Genomic DNA, 16,888 nt, shown 5'->3' with positions numbered 1-16,888 from the left:
TGACGATTCTAATGGATTCACAAGTTTCAAAATCAATGTTCTAAAGCAGCGGTTCCTAATCCTGTTCCTCACATCCCCTGCTCTGCACACGCTCTGCTCTGCATCTCTCTCTCTCTCTCTCTCATTCAGATCATCAGCTCAGTGAATACACTTATTTTCACATACTATAGCTACGAGAAGCGTTATACATGGACGCGCGTGCGGTTGCCGTAATGTATTAAAGCTTTAATCAGGATACAACCGTATATTGAAAGCTAACATAAGCAGTAGCATTTACAAATAACAGCATATCTAAAAGTATGAGACAATAACAAACAGGGACGTTTAGAGGCGGTTTAGACACTAGAGGCGGTTTAGCCAATCACAACACACTGGGCTAGCTAACCAATCAGAGCCCATCGCCCATTTCTGAGGGCGGGGCTTCATAAAAGCAGGAAATGAACAGCCCGTTTCTCAGAGAAGGGACAGAGTGGTGTGGAATAAAGCTAAATTATGTGAAAAATAATGCGTTTTTTTTAAAACGAAGCATTAACACATGTTAGACTGCACCCCATAAACACAATCAAGCCTAGAAAAAAAAAACAGTGAACCACCCTTTTAAGGTATAGTTTCTACTATAGAAAGTAGATGTAACATGAAACACGAACACTTTAAGATAAAGTGATACCAATTATTTTTCTCAAATGATTAGTAAATTTCTCTAAAACAAGTTCAATACTTAAAACAAAACATGGGCAAGAACCAATATCTTTATAGGTACAGTAGTCTGCTTTATGACATACCTCAATTAAAAATTAGAATTACTAAGCACAATTAGTTCTGAATGATGCTGTTACATATACCATACTGAACAAATATTATAAAACTGAAAACATCAGAGAAGTAAAGTAAAGGCCACTGAGTCAGAGGGTTTGTATCACCTGTATAGTGCACATGATTGTTTCTGGCGTTTCTGCTATATCTTGTGTTTCTGGAGTCATACTGCTAATCAGCGGATCTGAAGAGGGGCACAGCCAGGTCTCTAAAGGTCAAACACACAAATCACTGGAATCCAGAGAGTCCGATTTGCATAACAGCACATTTATAGTGTAGTACAGAGGATAGTAAATGACAGGGCAAGTACTAACTTGGACCAAGCAGAGGAACAAGATGATCTGATAGACTGTTAAGGGTGTAAACCCATGCGGGAACCAATAAACAGACAGGCAAAACATCCCTGAAAGAAAATTAAGTGTAGCAGATGTCAGATAATACAAAAAAAAAACATTATTTATAGCATTATTTATATCGTAAGTTCAAAGTAACTTCAAAAGTAACTATTTTTAATAAAGCAAAAACATAAATATGATTTAACACCACTGATCCAACCTTAATACAGCCTTTATACCAACAAACAAACTTTTAATCAGGTTTAATAAGGTTCAAATATTTCTTTAATGTAACAATTACAGGCTGCCCCTTAAAAGTTTAATCTTATGCCAAATTACAATTTTAAAACAAACAGATTATTGATTATTTGAGATTGTTTGTCCGACATGGTAACCAAAAATTTGTAACGTCTAAAATTACTGGTTTTATTCAAGTCAAAAATACTATTTAACATCACTGAACCAACCTATATACATGAATTTATACCAACAAAACACATTTTTATGGGTGGAATCATTGCAAGTTACCAGTTGTTGTTTTTTACAGTGCATAGAAGATTTAATATAATTTACTATCCAACACGGGTGCACAGAGTTTCCTGTGATAACATCCTGTTACCAAGCAAAACAGACGTGCTTCCTTATCAATAGCTGCTAGATAAAAATAACTCAGCCCCACCTGCTCACTGTGTAGAAGTGCAGCAGTTGAAAGAGATCAGGGAAAGCCAGGTGTGATGCCGTCAAGTGAAGAGCTATGAAAGAAAAACAAAAAGACAAGAGAACTAACTGAGTCAGACTAGCACTATGAGTAATAGAGAGAAACTGGACAGACTAGTCATGAACTTCAAAAGTACACAGATGTAATGAGGAAATAGGAATACTGTAGGGTTCAGGATGTGAATTTTATCAGCATGCACAAATAGAGAACAAACTACTGTGCAGAAGAGTTTACTGAACTTTGCACAAACGTCTCATGTAGCCTACATTGCACAAACTATTCCCACACTGTCCTTCCCATGTCAGCGTGTAACAGGAAATGTAGAAAACTTGCATGCTTTAGAATTGCATTATGACTGACTATGCCTGGCAGCTCATTCATTTCCTTGCTAAAAAAAAAAATGCTCTGAGGTTGCTCTTTCATATGTCATGAAACTTATACATGTCTCATAAAAATCTAAATAAATAAACTTAAAAAAGGACAAAAAAACAACAACAACAACTGGACAGTAATAGTATGCAGCTATAAAATGTGGACAGCATAGCTCAGATAATTTGATCATGGAGGAGTTGACAACGTCATGAGAACATGTTGATCATGACAAATGCTTGAGGTCATGTTAAATTCTGACTTGTGATTGCAAACTTGGGTATAGCATATCTGAGCAGCAATCAAAGATGAAAAGGCTTTTTGGTACCTGTTCCAGTGCTTAAGATAGGGAATTCTTTGACCGGCTCCCCTCTGTCCCCCACAGACACACACAGAAGCTGGTCTTGAGACGAAGAGTCTTGGACCACCAGGAAACTCTGTAAATGAACAGCTATTTAACAGTCATTTCGCTGTTATGCTTCGAGCATTGAGGATCAAAATATCATGGAGAATAATGTATCACTGTCATATTTCTATAAACGAATTAGATGAGCACTCATTTGAATAAGCAATACAACAACCACTGAATTCAAGGAAATGCTCACTTTGTGGGTAAGCACTCTTACAAGAGGAAGTCAGTGCACACTAAAGTTTGGTGCCAAAAAAATCTAAACATAGATGGCAGTGAAAATTACTTTAGTTATTAGCATTTATTTAGCTGATTAAAACCTATCATGGATATGCTTCTAACATATACACAGCAGCTACCTTTCATTCAAATTCAAAATATAAAAAATAACGTTTCAAGAACTTTGTTTGAGGATTTAGCTCCTTTACAATGACCACAAAGGAAGTGAAATGAGACCTCTGATAATTGACATCACTCACTAGTTATATAGACTGTAAATATGAAAGCATATTTCATGGTTTTGAAATGTGGAGGGGAAAAAAACGTCACACACACACACACACACACACACACACACACACATAGACTTTCAACATATGTCAACACTTCTGTAAAATGTTAAACATTAGATACTTGGATACTTTATTCAAAACAAAGCCAAGATTTTAAAAGAATCATCTTTTGTTTATTTATTTTATATTATGTAATCTTGTATTTTTTCATCATTCTTTTTAAAGACACAAATGAGCGTTATACCAGCAAAAACACACACCAAAGTAAAATTCTATAAAGTTAGAAAACACCAACATAAATCATCACTTCCACAAACTCTGGAATAGGTCTTTATCTGATCTTACACCACCACTTTGCCTCTCCTTAAGAGCTCTTGCAGTCATCCTTTATGCAAGCTTATCTAACGCTACTTCTGCAAATATCTGCAACATAACGGTAGTTTTTATTCTGTAGAAAACAAAAACTAAACTTCAGTTAATGGTGCTAGTTAGCCTGTACTACACTACACTGCCAACCATTAAGGAAAAGTTCAACCAAAAATAAACATCTGCTGAAAATTTATTCAGGCCATTGAAGATCAGAACCGATTTGGAGAAATTTAGCATTACATAATTTGCTCAACAACTGATCCTCTGCAGTGAACAGGTGCCGTCAGAATGAGAGTTGATATCACAATAATCCAAGTAATCAACATGACTCTAGTCCATCAATTCATGTTGCGTGACAGGAAAAGCTGCATGTTCGTAATAAACACAGATCCATCAAGATATTTTAACTTCAGACCATTGCTTCCGGTCCTCTATTTGTAATATTGCTTTCTACAGTGAAAAAGTCAACTCGTCTGAATCAAGAGAGAAATATGCACTGATCAAGCACCATTTACACACAAAAAACTGTTGGTACAGCAGATTTTGATGTGAGAAGACAACAGGGGATGGACTGTAGGAAGCATATTATGGAGTCGTATTTTGGTCAGTAGCAACGTTTTAATGTTAAAACGCCTTTAAGGACAATTGGTTTCTTATGAACACGCAGCTTTTTACTTCACAACATTGTAACTGATGGACTGTATAACTGTAACATATGTTTTTATCTACATCTTGGATGGCCTGAGGGTTAGTACATTTTTCAGAAAATGTTTATTTCAGGTAAACAATTCCTTCAGTAATTTCAATAACATTATTCAGTCCCTCTAGTGATTAAAAAAATAAAATAAGAAAACTGCATGCGTCTTCCGAAAGAACATGGCTTGGCAATGATTCTCTGCACGGAAGAATGTGGTTTGAGGCACCCGTGTACAAATATAGGACCTCTTATATGAAACACTAAAGTAAGCTACTTTCTGTGATGTAATGTGCAAGACTTCCGATTCATTAGCCGCTATAGGTAATTAACTAGAAGTGCAGTAAATGGTAAAACTATTTGCGCTACAGACCAGTTTGTTTATGAAAACTATAATAAATTAAAACAATGATAAGAAATACCCGTTTGTAATATTATATGCAGCATATGTTTTTTTTTTTAAATAACTGGAAGCGGCTAAAAGAACTGCAAACATATGGCACTGAAGCCTCCACATTAAAAGGTACAAATGGCTCTAATATGTTAATGGACATTGATGAACAAATGGGATAAATGTCAAGAGAAAGGAAAAGATGGATATTTAAAAACATGCCATCTGAGCAGGTAAGTGACATTTTTGTTCATTGTAACAAACTTTCAGCTTTCAGACCAGTTTTACCTCCTGTGCACACCGGATACTACACGCAAGGGCGAATGACATGCAGTACATTCACAAAGTATTCAGACCCCCTTCACTTTTTTCAGTTTTGTTATGTTGCAGCCTGATACTACAATTGTTTAAATTAAAAGAAAAAACTGAAATATCACATTTACATAAGTACTCAGTACTTAGTTAAAGCACTTTTGGCAGCATTTACAGCCTCGAGTCTTTTTGGGTATGACGCAACAAGCTTTGCACACCTGGATTGGGGGATTTTCTGCCATTCTTCTTTGCAAATCCTCTCGAGCTCGGTCAGGTTGGATGGGAACTGTCGGTGGACAGCCATTTTCAGGTCTCTCCAGAGATGTTCGATAGGGTTCAAGTCAGGGCTCTGGCTGGGCCACTCTAGGACATTCACAGAGTTGTCCCTAAGCCACTCCTGTGCTGCCTTGGCTGTGTGCTTAGGGTCATTGTCATGTTGGAAGGTGAACCTTCGGCCCAGTCTGAGGTCCTGAGCACTGTGGAACAGGTTTTCATTGAGGATATCTCTGAACTTTGCTACATTCAGCTTTCCCTCAACCCTGACCAGTCTCCCAGTCCCTGCCACTGAAAAACACCCCCACAGCATGAGGCTGCTACCAGCACACTTTACTTATGGGATGGTACTCTGCAGGTGATGAGCAGAGCTGGTTCCTTCAAACATGATGCTTAGAATTGAGGTTCATCAGACCAGATAATCTTGTTTGTCAGAGTCTGAGGGTCCTTTAGGTGCGGTTTTGCAATTTCCAAGTGTGTTTCCATACGTCTTCACTGAGGAGAGGATTGAGCCCAGACCACTGGAGTGTTACAGTGATGTTTGTCTTTCTGTAGGTTTCTTCCATCTGCATATATGATCATGGAGCTCAACTAGAGTGACCATCAGGCTCTTGGTCACCAGTCTAGACAAGGCCCTTCTCTATAAATTGCTTAGTTTGGCTGGGTGACCAGCTCTGGGAAGAGTCCTGGCTGTACCAAACTTCTTCTATTTGAGAATTGTGGAAGCCACTTTGCTCTTGAGAACATTCAATGCAGCAGAATTTTTTTGAAGCCTTCCCCAGATCTGTGCCTCGATACAATCCTATCTTTGAGCTCTGCAGGCAGTTCCTTTGACCTTATGGCTTGGTTTTCACTCTGATATGCATTATCAGCTGTGAGGCCTTAGAGAGGCGTGTGCCTTTCCAAATCATGTCCAATCAATTTAATTTACCACAGGTGGACTCCAATCAAGGTGTAGAAACATCTCAGCAATGATCAAGAGAAATGGGAGGCACCCGAGCTAAATTTCAAGTGTTGTTGCAAAGGGTCTGAATAGTTATGAAAATAAGTATTTTAGTTTTTAGTTTTTAAGTATTTATTTTAGTTTTTTCGTTTTAATAAATTTACAGACATTTCTACAATTCTGTGTTCACTTTGTCTTTATGAGGTACGGAGTGTAGATTAATGAGAAAAAAAAAAAGAATTTAAACAATTGTAGTATCAGGCTGCAACATAACAAAATTGAAAAAAGTGAAGGGGGTCTGAATACTTTCTGAATGCACTGTATGTGTCCAGTTTCCCTCAAAGTCCACCCCAACAGCTTTAAAATAGCCTATATCATTATTACAGGTTTATCAAAGCTTTAGCTTTATATTTAAGTTAGCTTTAAAATGAAAAGATAATTGTTTTTGTCACACCTCAAGGACCTGTTTTGTTGTGTTTCCTTCCCCATGTGTTCAGTAGACCTAGTTTTCCATCTATGTCTGATTGTCATTTGGTTCAGGTGTGTCTTGTTAATTATCTTCATTTACCAATGTCTTTAAGTTGTGTTCAGTCCTGTGTTGCCTCATCCAGTCTACTACGTCCCTACGTGTGTTTCCTGCCTGCTCTGTCCTGGATTTACCCTTGTGTGGATTTATTGAAGAGTCTTTGCATTTCGTCTTCCTCGTGCGTTTCATTCCACCGTAGCGTGACAGTTTTACAGCACAGTTATAAACAGGAAATTATGACAACCTCTACCGTAAATCAATCACTGAATAAACTTCTCCCTAATAGTGCACTAAAACTATGCTTCCACTATGCACGTAGACAAAGAAATGGCTTATATTAAACAGGGAAATTCCAAATGGAACAGTGACTTCCCACAATATAGTTTTATAAAATAGTATCAATTAAAATGCAATAATTCTTAGGGTCCTATTTTTGTATCCACAGTAGGCATGGGTTATGCGCTACAACTACCTATGTCTATCCCCCAGCCTCAGTAAGACTAGATTTGATGGAATTTGAAAAAAAAGTTAAATTATTGAATTATGAGTTATATTTCAAGTTATATTTAACTAAAACTACTTTGTTTGATTACTGACAACATCAAGGTTTTCGGGAATACTGCTGAAACAGTTAATTAATTAGTAAGCACTGATAAAAAGGAAGGCACCCACCCCAGCAGGTCTGCCCCACAGAGCGGCGTGTGCTCCATGACTGTCCCAGGGACTTTTGGGAGCCCACGCATCCTGACACAACCGTAAACCTTTCAGCAGACTCAGGAGTTTTGTCTTATCTTTGGAGACCCCGTTGGGTACCGTGCTAGCAGCATTTTCTCTATTGATAAAAAAGTGTTTAATCATGCTATTGAAGAAAATCATTTTAAAAATGCACATGGAATAAAATGGTGATTACATTTACTGAAGAATGTATCCTTGTTCTCTCTCACCTGTTCTCACTGGTTGTGAATTCATCTTTTGATTCTTTCATCATCATTGGTCCAACAGAATAGCGATGGACCTGTTCAGGAAATCTGTTCTGTTATAAGCTCCTCCATTTTAGCTATGTTGCTGTAACCCTGTTGAAATTTAGAAATAGAGAAACAAAGGAAATGAAGAAATATCTCCAACCCCACATCCTTTCATTTGTATTTTTCGTTCACTCTTTCTTTGTCACAGTTCTTTGTTAACAGCTGTGTTTTATCAGTGGTGAAATCTAAAGTCCGATTTTTATTTTTAATATGAAGGAGGAGTAATGAGCAGCTTTAAAATTAGATTTAGATAAAAACAAAAAACAAAATCCTTTACAACTTGTTGAACATTTAACAAATTATCAAACATTTGGGCACACATTGTTACTCATTATTGCTATTTATCACTTTAGAATAATAATACTGTGGATGGATCATGTATGAATGGTTAAATTAGCATGCAGTATAAACTCAAGCTAATACTTCATGATACATAAATATTAGTGAATAAAAAAAGTTTTGCTTTTTTTATAATTTGTCTCAGAAGTTTACTTTCTGTTGGTATTAAAATAGCAACATCTCCACTTTAAAAATTAGAAATGCTGATTTGATTTTCGGAATTCTGACAATTATTACATTAATGTCAAAGTACTAAAATTGCCCTCATTATAACACAGCTTAATACTTAAAATCAATTAAAATATGTGTTAATCTAAGTTCAACATAGCCACAATTATATCATAACTGTGATATATACAGTAAGTTGTCTGAATTTAAATGACCTTTTCTGGGACAAAACATCAAATGAACATGAAACACTTTTTTTTCACATGTAGGCCTTTATCTGTTAGCTTTAGTTTATTTCTGGTCTCAGGTTTCTGTATTGGATTATCTTTTGAGTGTCATATGCGAAATATAATTATTTTGTCATCACCTTGAACTGTGAGTTCAGTTGTCATGAATAGGAACTGACCATTTGAGACAGCCCATCTTCTCAGTTTATTATACTCCATGTTTAATGTAAATATTTATAGTATTTTTTATTCATGGCAGTGTTTTTTTGTTTTTGTTTTTACCTCTAACAGTTCTGACATTTCTGTAGAAAATGGAAGAAGCAGGAGATTGTTCCCAAATGTAAAACCTACAGTAAACACCTCTGAACATCATAATGCCTTGATAGGCTATGGCTACATACAGTAAACTTTAATTTTTATTTTTTGTTACTTCTAAAGGCTATTTTAGCCCATGTCTCAAGAACAAGTAACTCACTTGTAATAATGCAAACAGAAGTCAGAGTTGAACTCGCATGTGTTGTCTTCAAAATGTCCTCCTACATGAAGAAAAGACTGAGCATCTCTGAAAGCTGCTCCAAACACCTCCACACACTGCAGGTTCACGTGTGGGGTAACTGACACTCCTCATTACGAATCTGTCGTGTACTTCGTCACGTCGTCGTGAGATTCACTTTTGCTCCTGTGATGTATGAAATGTTCAAGGCATCAATTTCAGTCACATTAAAGTTCAGTTTGAGCTTAAGAGTGACAGTAATTGATGATGCTTTTTGTGTGTGCCTCACACCATAAGCTCCACCCATATTCATGGTTGTGGTAAACCTCACAGTGAAAACTTGACAGTGATAGAAGTAGGATGTCACATACAGCAGAAAGATTATAGCTAAACGAGTGTTACTTTCATATGTAACAGTATCACGCAGCTCAGTTCAAATCGGTTTCATTTTAGTCAAATCAACCAGCAGTTACAAAATAAAGTAAGTGTTACTAATAAAGCAATAACAAAGTGCATATTACTACTGTACTGCTCAAAGCATCAGGTAAGCAAATTATAGTGTCATACTCATGCTAAAAAGTGAAGGACCTGGCATATAAATTGAGGTTGGCCTGTGTGTGTTATGCAGTCATACACACAGTCACTAGGGGAACAGTTGTTTTATGTCATAGCTGTTATTTACTATAGATATATTTTTGCATGGCTGGAATGCTGTGTTGACTAATCAGCATCCAGGACCAAACTATCCTTTTTTTTTTTTAAATAACTATTTTAATGCCTTTTGACAAAATCCCACCACATGCATACACGGTACAAAAACTCTTGAAGGTTTCATCTTTCATTCTAGTTTCTTCACATAAGGTTGCATTGGGCTCAATCAGATATCATACTTTGTAATGTTGTAAAACACTGTTAGGCCAACTTTCTCTTACACAATTGAGCCACAGGCGCAGATATCATTCCAAACCAAAAATAAGCAACAGAGAATGAATAAACATCAAAAACGTATTATAATAGTTAGCATAATGCAGAGATGGTTAATAATTCATTAAAAGAAACATTCGTTAACCCTTTTAAAAATACATTATACTAAAATCTTCAAATGATTGCACAAAGAAAAGAATCTTACTGACAAGGTCAGACAAAAGATCGTAAACCATCATTAGTATTATGGTTAATCTCTTGTAAATTCTCATTGTCATAATGCACAAAATGCAATTCTCATTACTGTAGTGCAAGAATAAAGTATATATACAGCATGGTAGCATTTGTTGTACATCCTTTTGTACTTTTCTGTCATTTAATTTAACTTCAAAATCACAATTATAAGAATTACAAAAAGAACTCAAAAGAAAAACTTGCAGGTGCATTACAGTAATGAGAATCTGGGTTTCAGAGACTTTTGTTTTAAGCAGGATATAATGAGACCCGTATGATGAAGCATAAAGTGTAAGTGTAATACTTATCAACTTTAAAACATTACATTTAAAGCATTGTTATTCATAGTTGTGCTTCACAAACTTTTTTTAATCAAAGCCGCCTCAAGGCCCAAGCATAACACCATGTCCCTGCGAGAGTGTGTGCTGTCTGTCTGTCTCACTGTTCCTGTCTGAGCTCTGTACAGAGGTTTCTGTACTATTTCTTTACTTATCTATATTGCTATTACAGGCAGATGAGAGACACAGTAGCTCAGAGAAACAGAAAGATGTGATCGACAGTAGACTCGAGAAGGCCTGACTTGGCTTCGAGACGTGGAGTGAATTACATAGACAGCCTCCTCATGCTGTGATTGGTTATTCGGTCTTGTCACTCTTTCCAGCCTCTGCCCCAGTGCTTCTGGAGCTCTGATTGGCTTCCTTGTCTTTCGTTTTGGCATCTTTGCTGTCAATTAAAGCATGTTCACGCTTCACCATCTCTTCCAGCTCTGCCTGAAACAAGAGGGGTGACATCTCATGCAACAAACACGGTTCAAGTTCAAAATATATTACTGATAAATATATTAGTAATATATTAAATATATTACTGATTTAAATAAAAGGTTACACTTTATTTTTAATGTGTCCTTGTTACAGTGTAATTATATATTTGAATACTGAGTAACTACATGCACTTATTACAGCGGGTAAAATAAGTATTGAACACGTCACCATTTTTCCCAGTAAATATATTTCTAAAGGTGCTGCCGACTTGAAATTTTCACCGGATGTCGGTAACAACTCAAGTAATCCATACATACACAGAAAATAAAATAAGTTCAGAAATTAAGTTATGTGTAATAAAATGGAATATTGGCCTAGGATTACTTGCATGTAACTATGCATAATTAATTGTTATTATAATAGTAAGTACATGTAACGTGTAACAAGGACACCTTAAAATAAAGTGTTACCAAATAAAATGTCAGATCAGTGTGTGAATATGCCTGTATTTACTTTCCAGCCCAGCAGTTCGGCGAGAGCCATGCAACCGTCATCACAGGTGCTCAGGTAAGCCACATCTCTGTGAACAATTAATAAAAATCAATACAATCTTCTCAGACCCCACTAACACCTGTACGCATATTCACACCATTTTTAAAGTTTGGAAGACTTAATGACTTAATGTTAATTTGTAAGAATACAAATGTATGTTTTTTTGAACATTTTATTCACTTACGGTGCATTAAATTAATTGAAAACTCTTTTAATGATAGGCGTTTTCACACTTGAGGGCCTTTCACACAATATTTTATATATTTCAGATAAAATTAATCATAAATTATTGAATAATTCATTCTGTGTTAACTAAGTTTAGCATCCTGTTATATACAGTAAATAGTAAGTCATGGGGACACAAATGGCACCATTTTGAGAGAATGACCCATATATTATTCCTTTGTAAAATCAGTATCATGTCAGGATGAGTTTGAATAGTTTTGGTGTTCTTTTTTGGTCAGAAATTCATAATGCCTGTGAATAGGCCTAAAGAAACCAAACTGTTTAACATGATATACCAATCATATATTGGTATATCCAATACTTGGAGGCCTCACCTGTAGGCTTTGTCTGAGTCAAAATCCATTCCTCCTCCAAAACCAAATAACCCCATGCCAAATTCTGACTGTTTGAGAAAGAAACAATGCAAAAATGTAACTGTAAAAATGACTTTGTTTTATTAAAATGTTTATAATAATTATACATTTATTCAGCTACAGACCTGTCCGGTTTTCTCCATATTGATGAGCAGTCTAGGACAGCTGTTTGACACTCTGCAGATGAGACAATGAATGAGTCAGAGATATAAAAACTCCATAATCACAGACCTACATATGTTGTGCAGAATCATTGCGATATGTGTTAAATATAGTTTCAGCTCTTTTACCTTCAAAAATCTTTTACCTTATTTTACCTTATCTACATCAATTCCACAGCATTTCCTCCAGAATCAGCACAGAAAATGTGAAACAATCTTAAGATTTTGTGGGGCCCAAAGGATACGTAAAGACATGAGCGAGAATCTTACCTATTGACTAGTGATGCAAATGGTTGAACCTGCAGGGATGTGCCCATTATGATGAGAAGGTCACATCGAGGAAAGTCCTGTGGTAGAATGATAGAATGATGGTACCACTGAGAACGTGGACCGACTGAAAAGGAAGTTTGACCTTAACAGATAAGCTGAATCCTCACCATTTTCATGGTAGTGAAGAATCGGGCAGGTAGATTCTCCCCAAAAAACACAATATCTAGAAAAAATACATCCACAAAAGGCTAAAATCATCATAATAGAAGTATAGACTAGTCACCAATGAAATCAATTTAATGATGGAATGAATTTTGGACTGATTGTCAGCATGTATGGTTTCAGAAGACTATGAATGAATATGAGCTATCTAGCCTGTATGGACTTCTTTTATTGTATATTTTATATTTATGCTAAAGAGCAACTCTTGAGATTCTGCAATATATCTTTTGCGTTTCAAGGAAGAAAGAAAATCATACAACTTTGAACCTTATCCTAACCTTGAAGCCAAAAATGATTCAAATTACTAATTCAAAATTTAATTCCAACTAGAGGCTAAAGTTCAAAGACGAACTTTGATGTTGGCTTGACAAAGCCAGCCTGGGCAGCCTTGGGGCAAAAGAGCCAGAGTACTTGTGTGTCCGGCGTTCTTGAGCTGCCCCGCAGCAAAAAAAAAAAAAAGAAAAAAGTACAACAGTTATAGTTTTCATAATATTTTTCTATGGAGCCTTGCTATTTTCTATTCTAATAAAAAAGCCTATTAGGCTATGACAACAGCTTGGACAGAGCTGGCTATATAAATATTCTATAAGTATTGAGGAGATTACATATTTTGCACACTTATTATATCGGCTTTTATTAAACGTAATGAAAATAAAATGAATTTATATGCAATTTATTAGTACAAGTCAATTTCTTGAATTATTTTCTCAAAGGATTTGCTATCCTGTGGCTCCCTCGTGTGGACAACATTCAGCGCTGTGAGAACAGCAGCCGCGATCACGAAGCGCATAAAACATATAAAACAGCTCACATGAACTCAAATTAGTTTATTAATATGTTCTTCTACTATTACTGTGTTCTATCGCTGGAGTGTTTTAATTTAAAAGGCTTTAAAACACGTACAAATGCTGTAGTTTTGTGAGCACGTACGGATTGCTCTCGCTGATCGGTGAGGTCACAGATCTCTTATCTTTCACACTGCTCTGGCCATCAGACAGTAAATAATATCCTGTCTTCACCTGGCAATGATCAGATAGGTTGGTTTAGCATGTCAGTGTGAATGAAATTTATGTATTTGTATTTTTAACCGATTTTAAAGTGAAACTAAGTGAGAGGAGTTATCCGACTCCTCCCTCTAGTGGAGTGGAATTGCTCCTCTAGAGGGAGCAATATTTCTCAGCCAATGTAAGTCTATGGGACATTTTTGATTTTGTAATAATTAATTATAGGAAAACTGTAAGTCTGATCAGTCTGAAAAGATATAGCAACAAACTAGCCATCAGGGCCCAGGTCTCTGCCGAGTTTGGGGCTTGTGGCTTTAAAGCCCTAGGAGGAGATAGGTTTGCAAAATTGAGTCTCAGAAGAAAATATAATAAGAAGACGTTTAAATAGCATAACAGTATGTTGGCTTTGTCAGGCCAACATAATGATATACCATTCTTATTCTTAGAAATAATTTCTCTTACCAGGTTTTACCAGGCTCCCACAGGAATCACACTTAGGAATATCTTCAGAGAAAATTTGATCTGTGAGTCAAAAACACGAAATGTGAATAGTTCACTATATTCCCACATCTCATTTAAAACAGAAAGCACAGAGAAATTTCATCGTTCAATACTGTACTTTTCATCCAGTCCATGGAGTACTCCTTACGACACAGTACAACAGTTATAGTTTTCATAATATTTTTCTATGGAGCCTTGCTATTTTCTATTCTAATAAAAAAGCCTATTAGGCTATGACAACAGCTTGGACAGAGCTGGCTATATAAATATTCTATAAGTATTGAGGAGATTACATATTTTGCACACTTATTATATCGGCTTTTATTAAACGTAATGAAAATAAAATGAATTTATATGCAATTTATTAGTACAAGTCAATTTCTTGAATTATTTTCTCAAAGGATTTGCTATCCTGTGGCTCCCTCGTGTGGACAACATTCAGCGCTGTGAGAACAGCAGCCGCGATCACGAAGCGCATAAAACATATAAAACAGCTCACATGAACTCAAATTAGTTTATTAATATGTTCTTCTACTATTACTGTGTTCTATCGCTGGAGTGTTTTAATTTAAAAGGCTTTAAAACACGTACAAATGCTGTAGTTTTGTGAGCACGTACGGATTGCTCTCGCTGATCGGTGAGGTCACAGATCTCTTATCTTTCACACTGCTCTGGCCATCAGACAGTAAATAATATCCTGTCTTCACCTGGCAATGATCAGATAGGTTGGTTTAGCATGTCAGTGTGAATGAAATTTATGTATTTGTATTTTTAACCGATTTTAAAGTGAAACTAAGTGAGAGGAGTTATCCGACTCCTCCCTCTAGTGGAGTGGAATTGCTCCTCTAGAGGGAGCAATATTTCTCAGCCAATGTAAGTCTATGGGACATTTTTGATTTTGTAATAATTAATTATAGGAAAACTGTAAGTCTGATCAGTCTGAAAAGATATAGCAACAAACTAGCCATCAGGGCCCAGGTCTCTGCCGAGTTTGGGGCTTGTGGCTTTAAAGCCCTAGGAGGAGATAGGTTTGCAAAATTGAGTCTCAGAAGAAAATATAATAAGAAGACGTTTAAATAGCATAACAGTATGTTGGCTTTGTCAGGCCAACATAATGATATACCATTCTTATTCTTAGAAATAATTTCTCTTACCAGGTTTTACCAGGCTCCCACAGGAATCACACTTAGGAATATCTTCAGAGAAAATTTGATCTGTGAGTCAAAAACACGAAATGTGAATAGTTCACTATATTCCCACATCTCATTTAAAACAGAAAGCACAGAGAAATTTCATCGTTCAATACTGTACTTTTCATCCAGTCCATGGAGTACTCCTTACGACACAGGAAGCTCACACAGTGAGAGGTGTGAAATGTACCATGAGCTTCAATCAGGTCCTCTCCTTCCAGACCTGCAACTCTCTCTAAAGTATCGATATTCTTAAAAAATAACAATAGTAATTGTATTATATGAAATAATTATATATTATAAAATACATATACAATAATTATTGTTTTTCAATAACAGCATAAAATTACACATAAAAACACTCTCTTACCTGAGAGTAACATCGAGTCAGTAGACCTTTGTCCTTCAGCATCCTCATAAAATAGTGACAGACTGTGGGCTGAAGAAACCAAAGAGCATGTAACAGAAAAACACAGTATTACATGTGTAATTATTTGTATGTGGTGCCTTATCAAACTCATGACAAGACAAAGAAGAGCATGTGAAATAAATAATAATGGAATGTGGCACAACACGGTGGAGGGTTTGCCAGCATTTCTGTAAATATGCATTTCACATAATTCTTTTGTTAGCTATGCATATTCTATACTGGCAAATGAATGACATATTAGCTGTTGATTTCTGATGTTGCAATATTCTTGCTCAGGTTTGATTTTCATTTCTAATAGAATTTCATTGGTGACCCATGTATGTCAGAAGAGATTCATAAATTACCTTAAACTGTCCTGGGTAGAGTTCTCGGGCAAGAGCAAAAAAGGGCTCTGGATGTTTCTGGAAAAAGAGAATGACAAATTTGTCTTCTTAGATGACAAAAAATGAGATTGTAGCTTTTCTTCAGAATGACAATCAGACCTTGAAATAGTCGATCTGAAAGATGGCCTCTGGGTAAGGCAGATTGTACTTCTGCAAATTGGCATATAGACCAGTGCCAGGAGAGCGGAAATCTGGGATTCCAGCAGCTAAATGAGGAAGAGACTACAGGTTGATTAATAGTGTAACATATGAATCAATAATTACAAATTAAAGCCATAATAATATTTACATTTATTCATTTGGCAGATGCTTTTATCCAAAGTGACTTACAGTTGAGGAAAACTGCGATTTATCATAACAAACACGAGAAGTGCTATATAATAATAAGAGCCAGGACCATATAATAGGACCTATAAAGAGGTCTTTAAATATAAAAGGAAAAATAAGATATGATCTATTTAAAAATAATGTGCTTAATTTAAAGGGGTCATATGATGCTGCTAAAAAGAACATTATTTTGTGTATTTGGTGTAATGAAAAGTGTTTATGCGGTTTAAGGTTCAAAAAACACATTATTTTCCACATACTGTACATTATTGTTTCTCTTCTATGCCCCGCCTTTCTGAAACGCGTAGATTGTTACAAAGCTCATCGGTCTGAAAAGCAAGGTGTGCTGTGATTGGCCAGCTATCCAGTGCATTGTGATTGGCCGAATTCCTCAAGCGTGTGACGGAAATGTTA

General features: G+C 36.0%; 2 protein-coding genes across 3 annotated transcripts in view; both read right to left on the bottom strand.

The window, feature by feature from the left end:
• LOC107655292 (ras and Rab interactor 3-like) overlaps positions 1 to 7,403 on the bottom strand; it is a 24,642-nt gene extending 17,239 nt beyond the window's left edge. The window contains exons 1-5 of the mRNA XM_016442744.1: positions 7,337 to 7,403; positions 2,564 to 2,672; positions 1,828 to 1,900; positions 1,128 to 1,216; positions 921 to 1,021 (exon numbers count right to left, since the gene is read on the bottom strand). Coding sequence (XP_016298230.1) covers positions 921 to 980 — 60 coding nt within the window. The 5' untranslated portion in view covers positions 981 to 1,021; positions 1,128 to 1,216; positions 1,828 to 1,900; positions 2,564 to 2,672; positions 7,337 to 7,403. The remainder of the gene's footprint in view (positions 1 to 920; positions 1,022 to 1,127; positions 1,217 to 1,827; positions 1,901 to 2,563; positions 2,673 to 7,336) is intronic.
• Positions 7,404 to 9,722: 2,319 nt separating this feature from the next.
• The window catches only part of LOC107655297 (NAD-dependent protein deacetylase sirtuin-2), a 9,816-nt gene continuing 2,650 nt past the window's right edge, over positions 9,723 to 16,888 (bottom strand). For both annotated transcript variants that reach the window (XM_016442751.1, XM_016442750.1), the window contains 11 exons: positions 16,247 to 16,353; positions 16,109 to 16,165; positions 15,705 to 15,773; positions 15,456 to 15,585; positions 15,299 to 15,358; positions 12,585 to 12,640; positions 12,418 to 12,494; positions 12,112 to 12,163; positions 11,948 to 12,015; positions 11,349 to 11,415; positions 9,723 to 10,844 (listed from right to left, as the gene is read on the bottom strand). In XM_016442751.1, the coding sequence (XP_016298237.1) occupies positions 10,710 to 10,844; positions 11,349 to 11,415; positions 11,948 to 12,015; positions 12,112 to 12,163; positions 12,418 to 12,494; positions 12,585 to 12,640; positions 15,299 to 15,358; positions 15,456 to 15,585; positions 15,705 to 15,773; positions 16,109 to 16,165; positions 16,247 to 16,353 (878 nt within the window). In that variant the 3' untranslated portion in view covers positions 9,723 to 10,709. The remainder of the gene's footprint in view (positions 10,845 to 11,348; positions 11,416 to 11,947; positions 12,016 to 12,111; positions 12,164 to 12,417; positions 12,495 to 12,584; positions 12,641 to 15,298; positions 15,359 to 15,455; positions 15,586 to 15,704; positions 15,774 to 16,108; positions 16,166 to 16,246; positions 16,354 to 16,888) is intronic.

This window comes from Sinocyclocheilus anshuiensis, unplaced genomic scaffold (genome assembly GCF_001515605.1).
Source record: "Sinocyclocheilus anshuiensis isolate Anshui unplaced genomic scaffold, SAMN03320099.WGS_v1.1 scaffold1257, whole genome shotgun sequence".
Taxonomy (NCBI): Eukaryota; Metazoa; Chordata; class Actinopteri; order Cypriniformes; family Cyprinidae; genus Sinocyclocheilus; species Sinocyclocheilus anshuiensis.
This window is presented reverse-complemented; position numbering and strand designations above follow the sequence as displayed.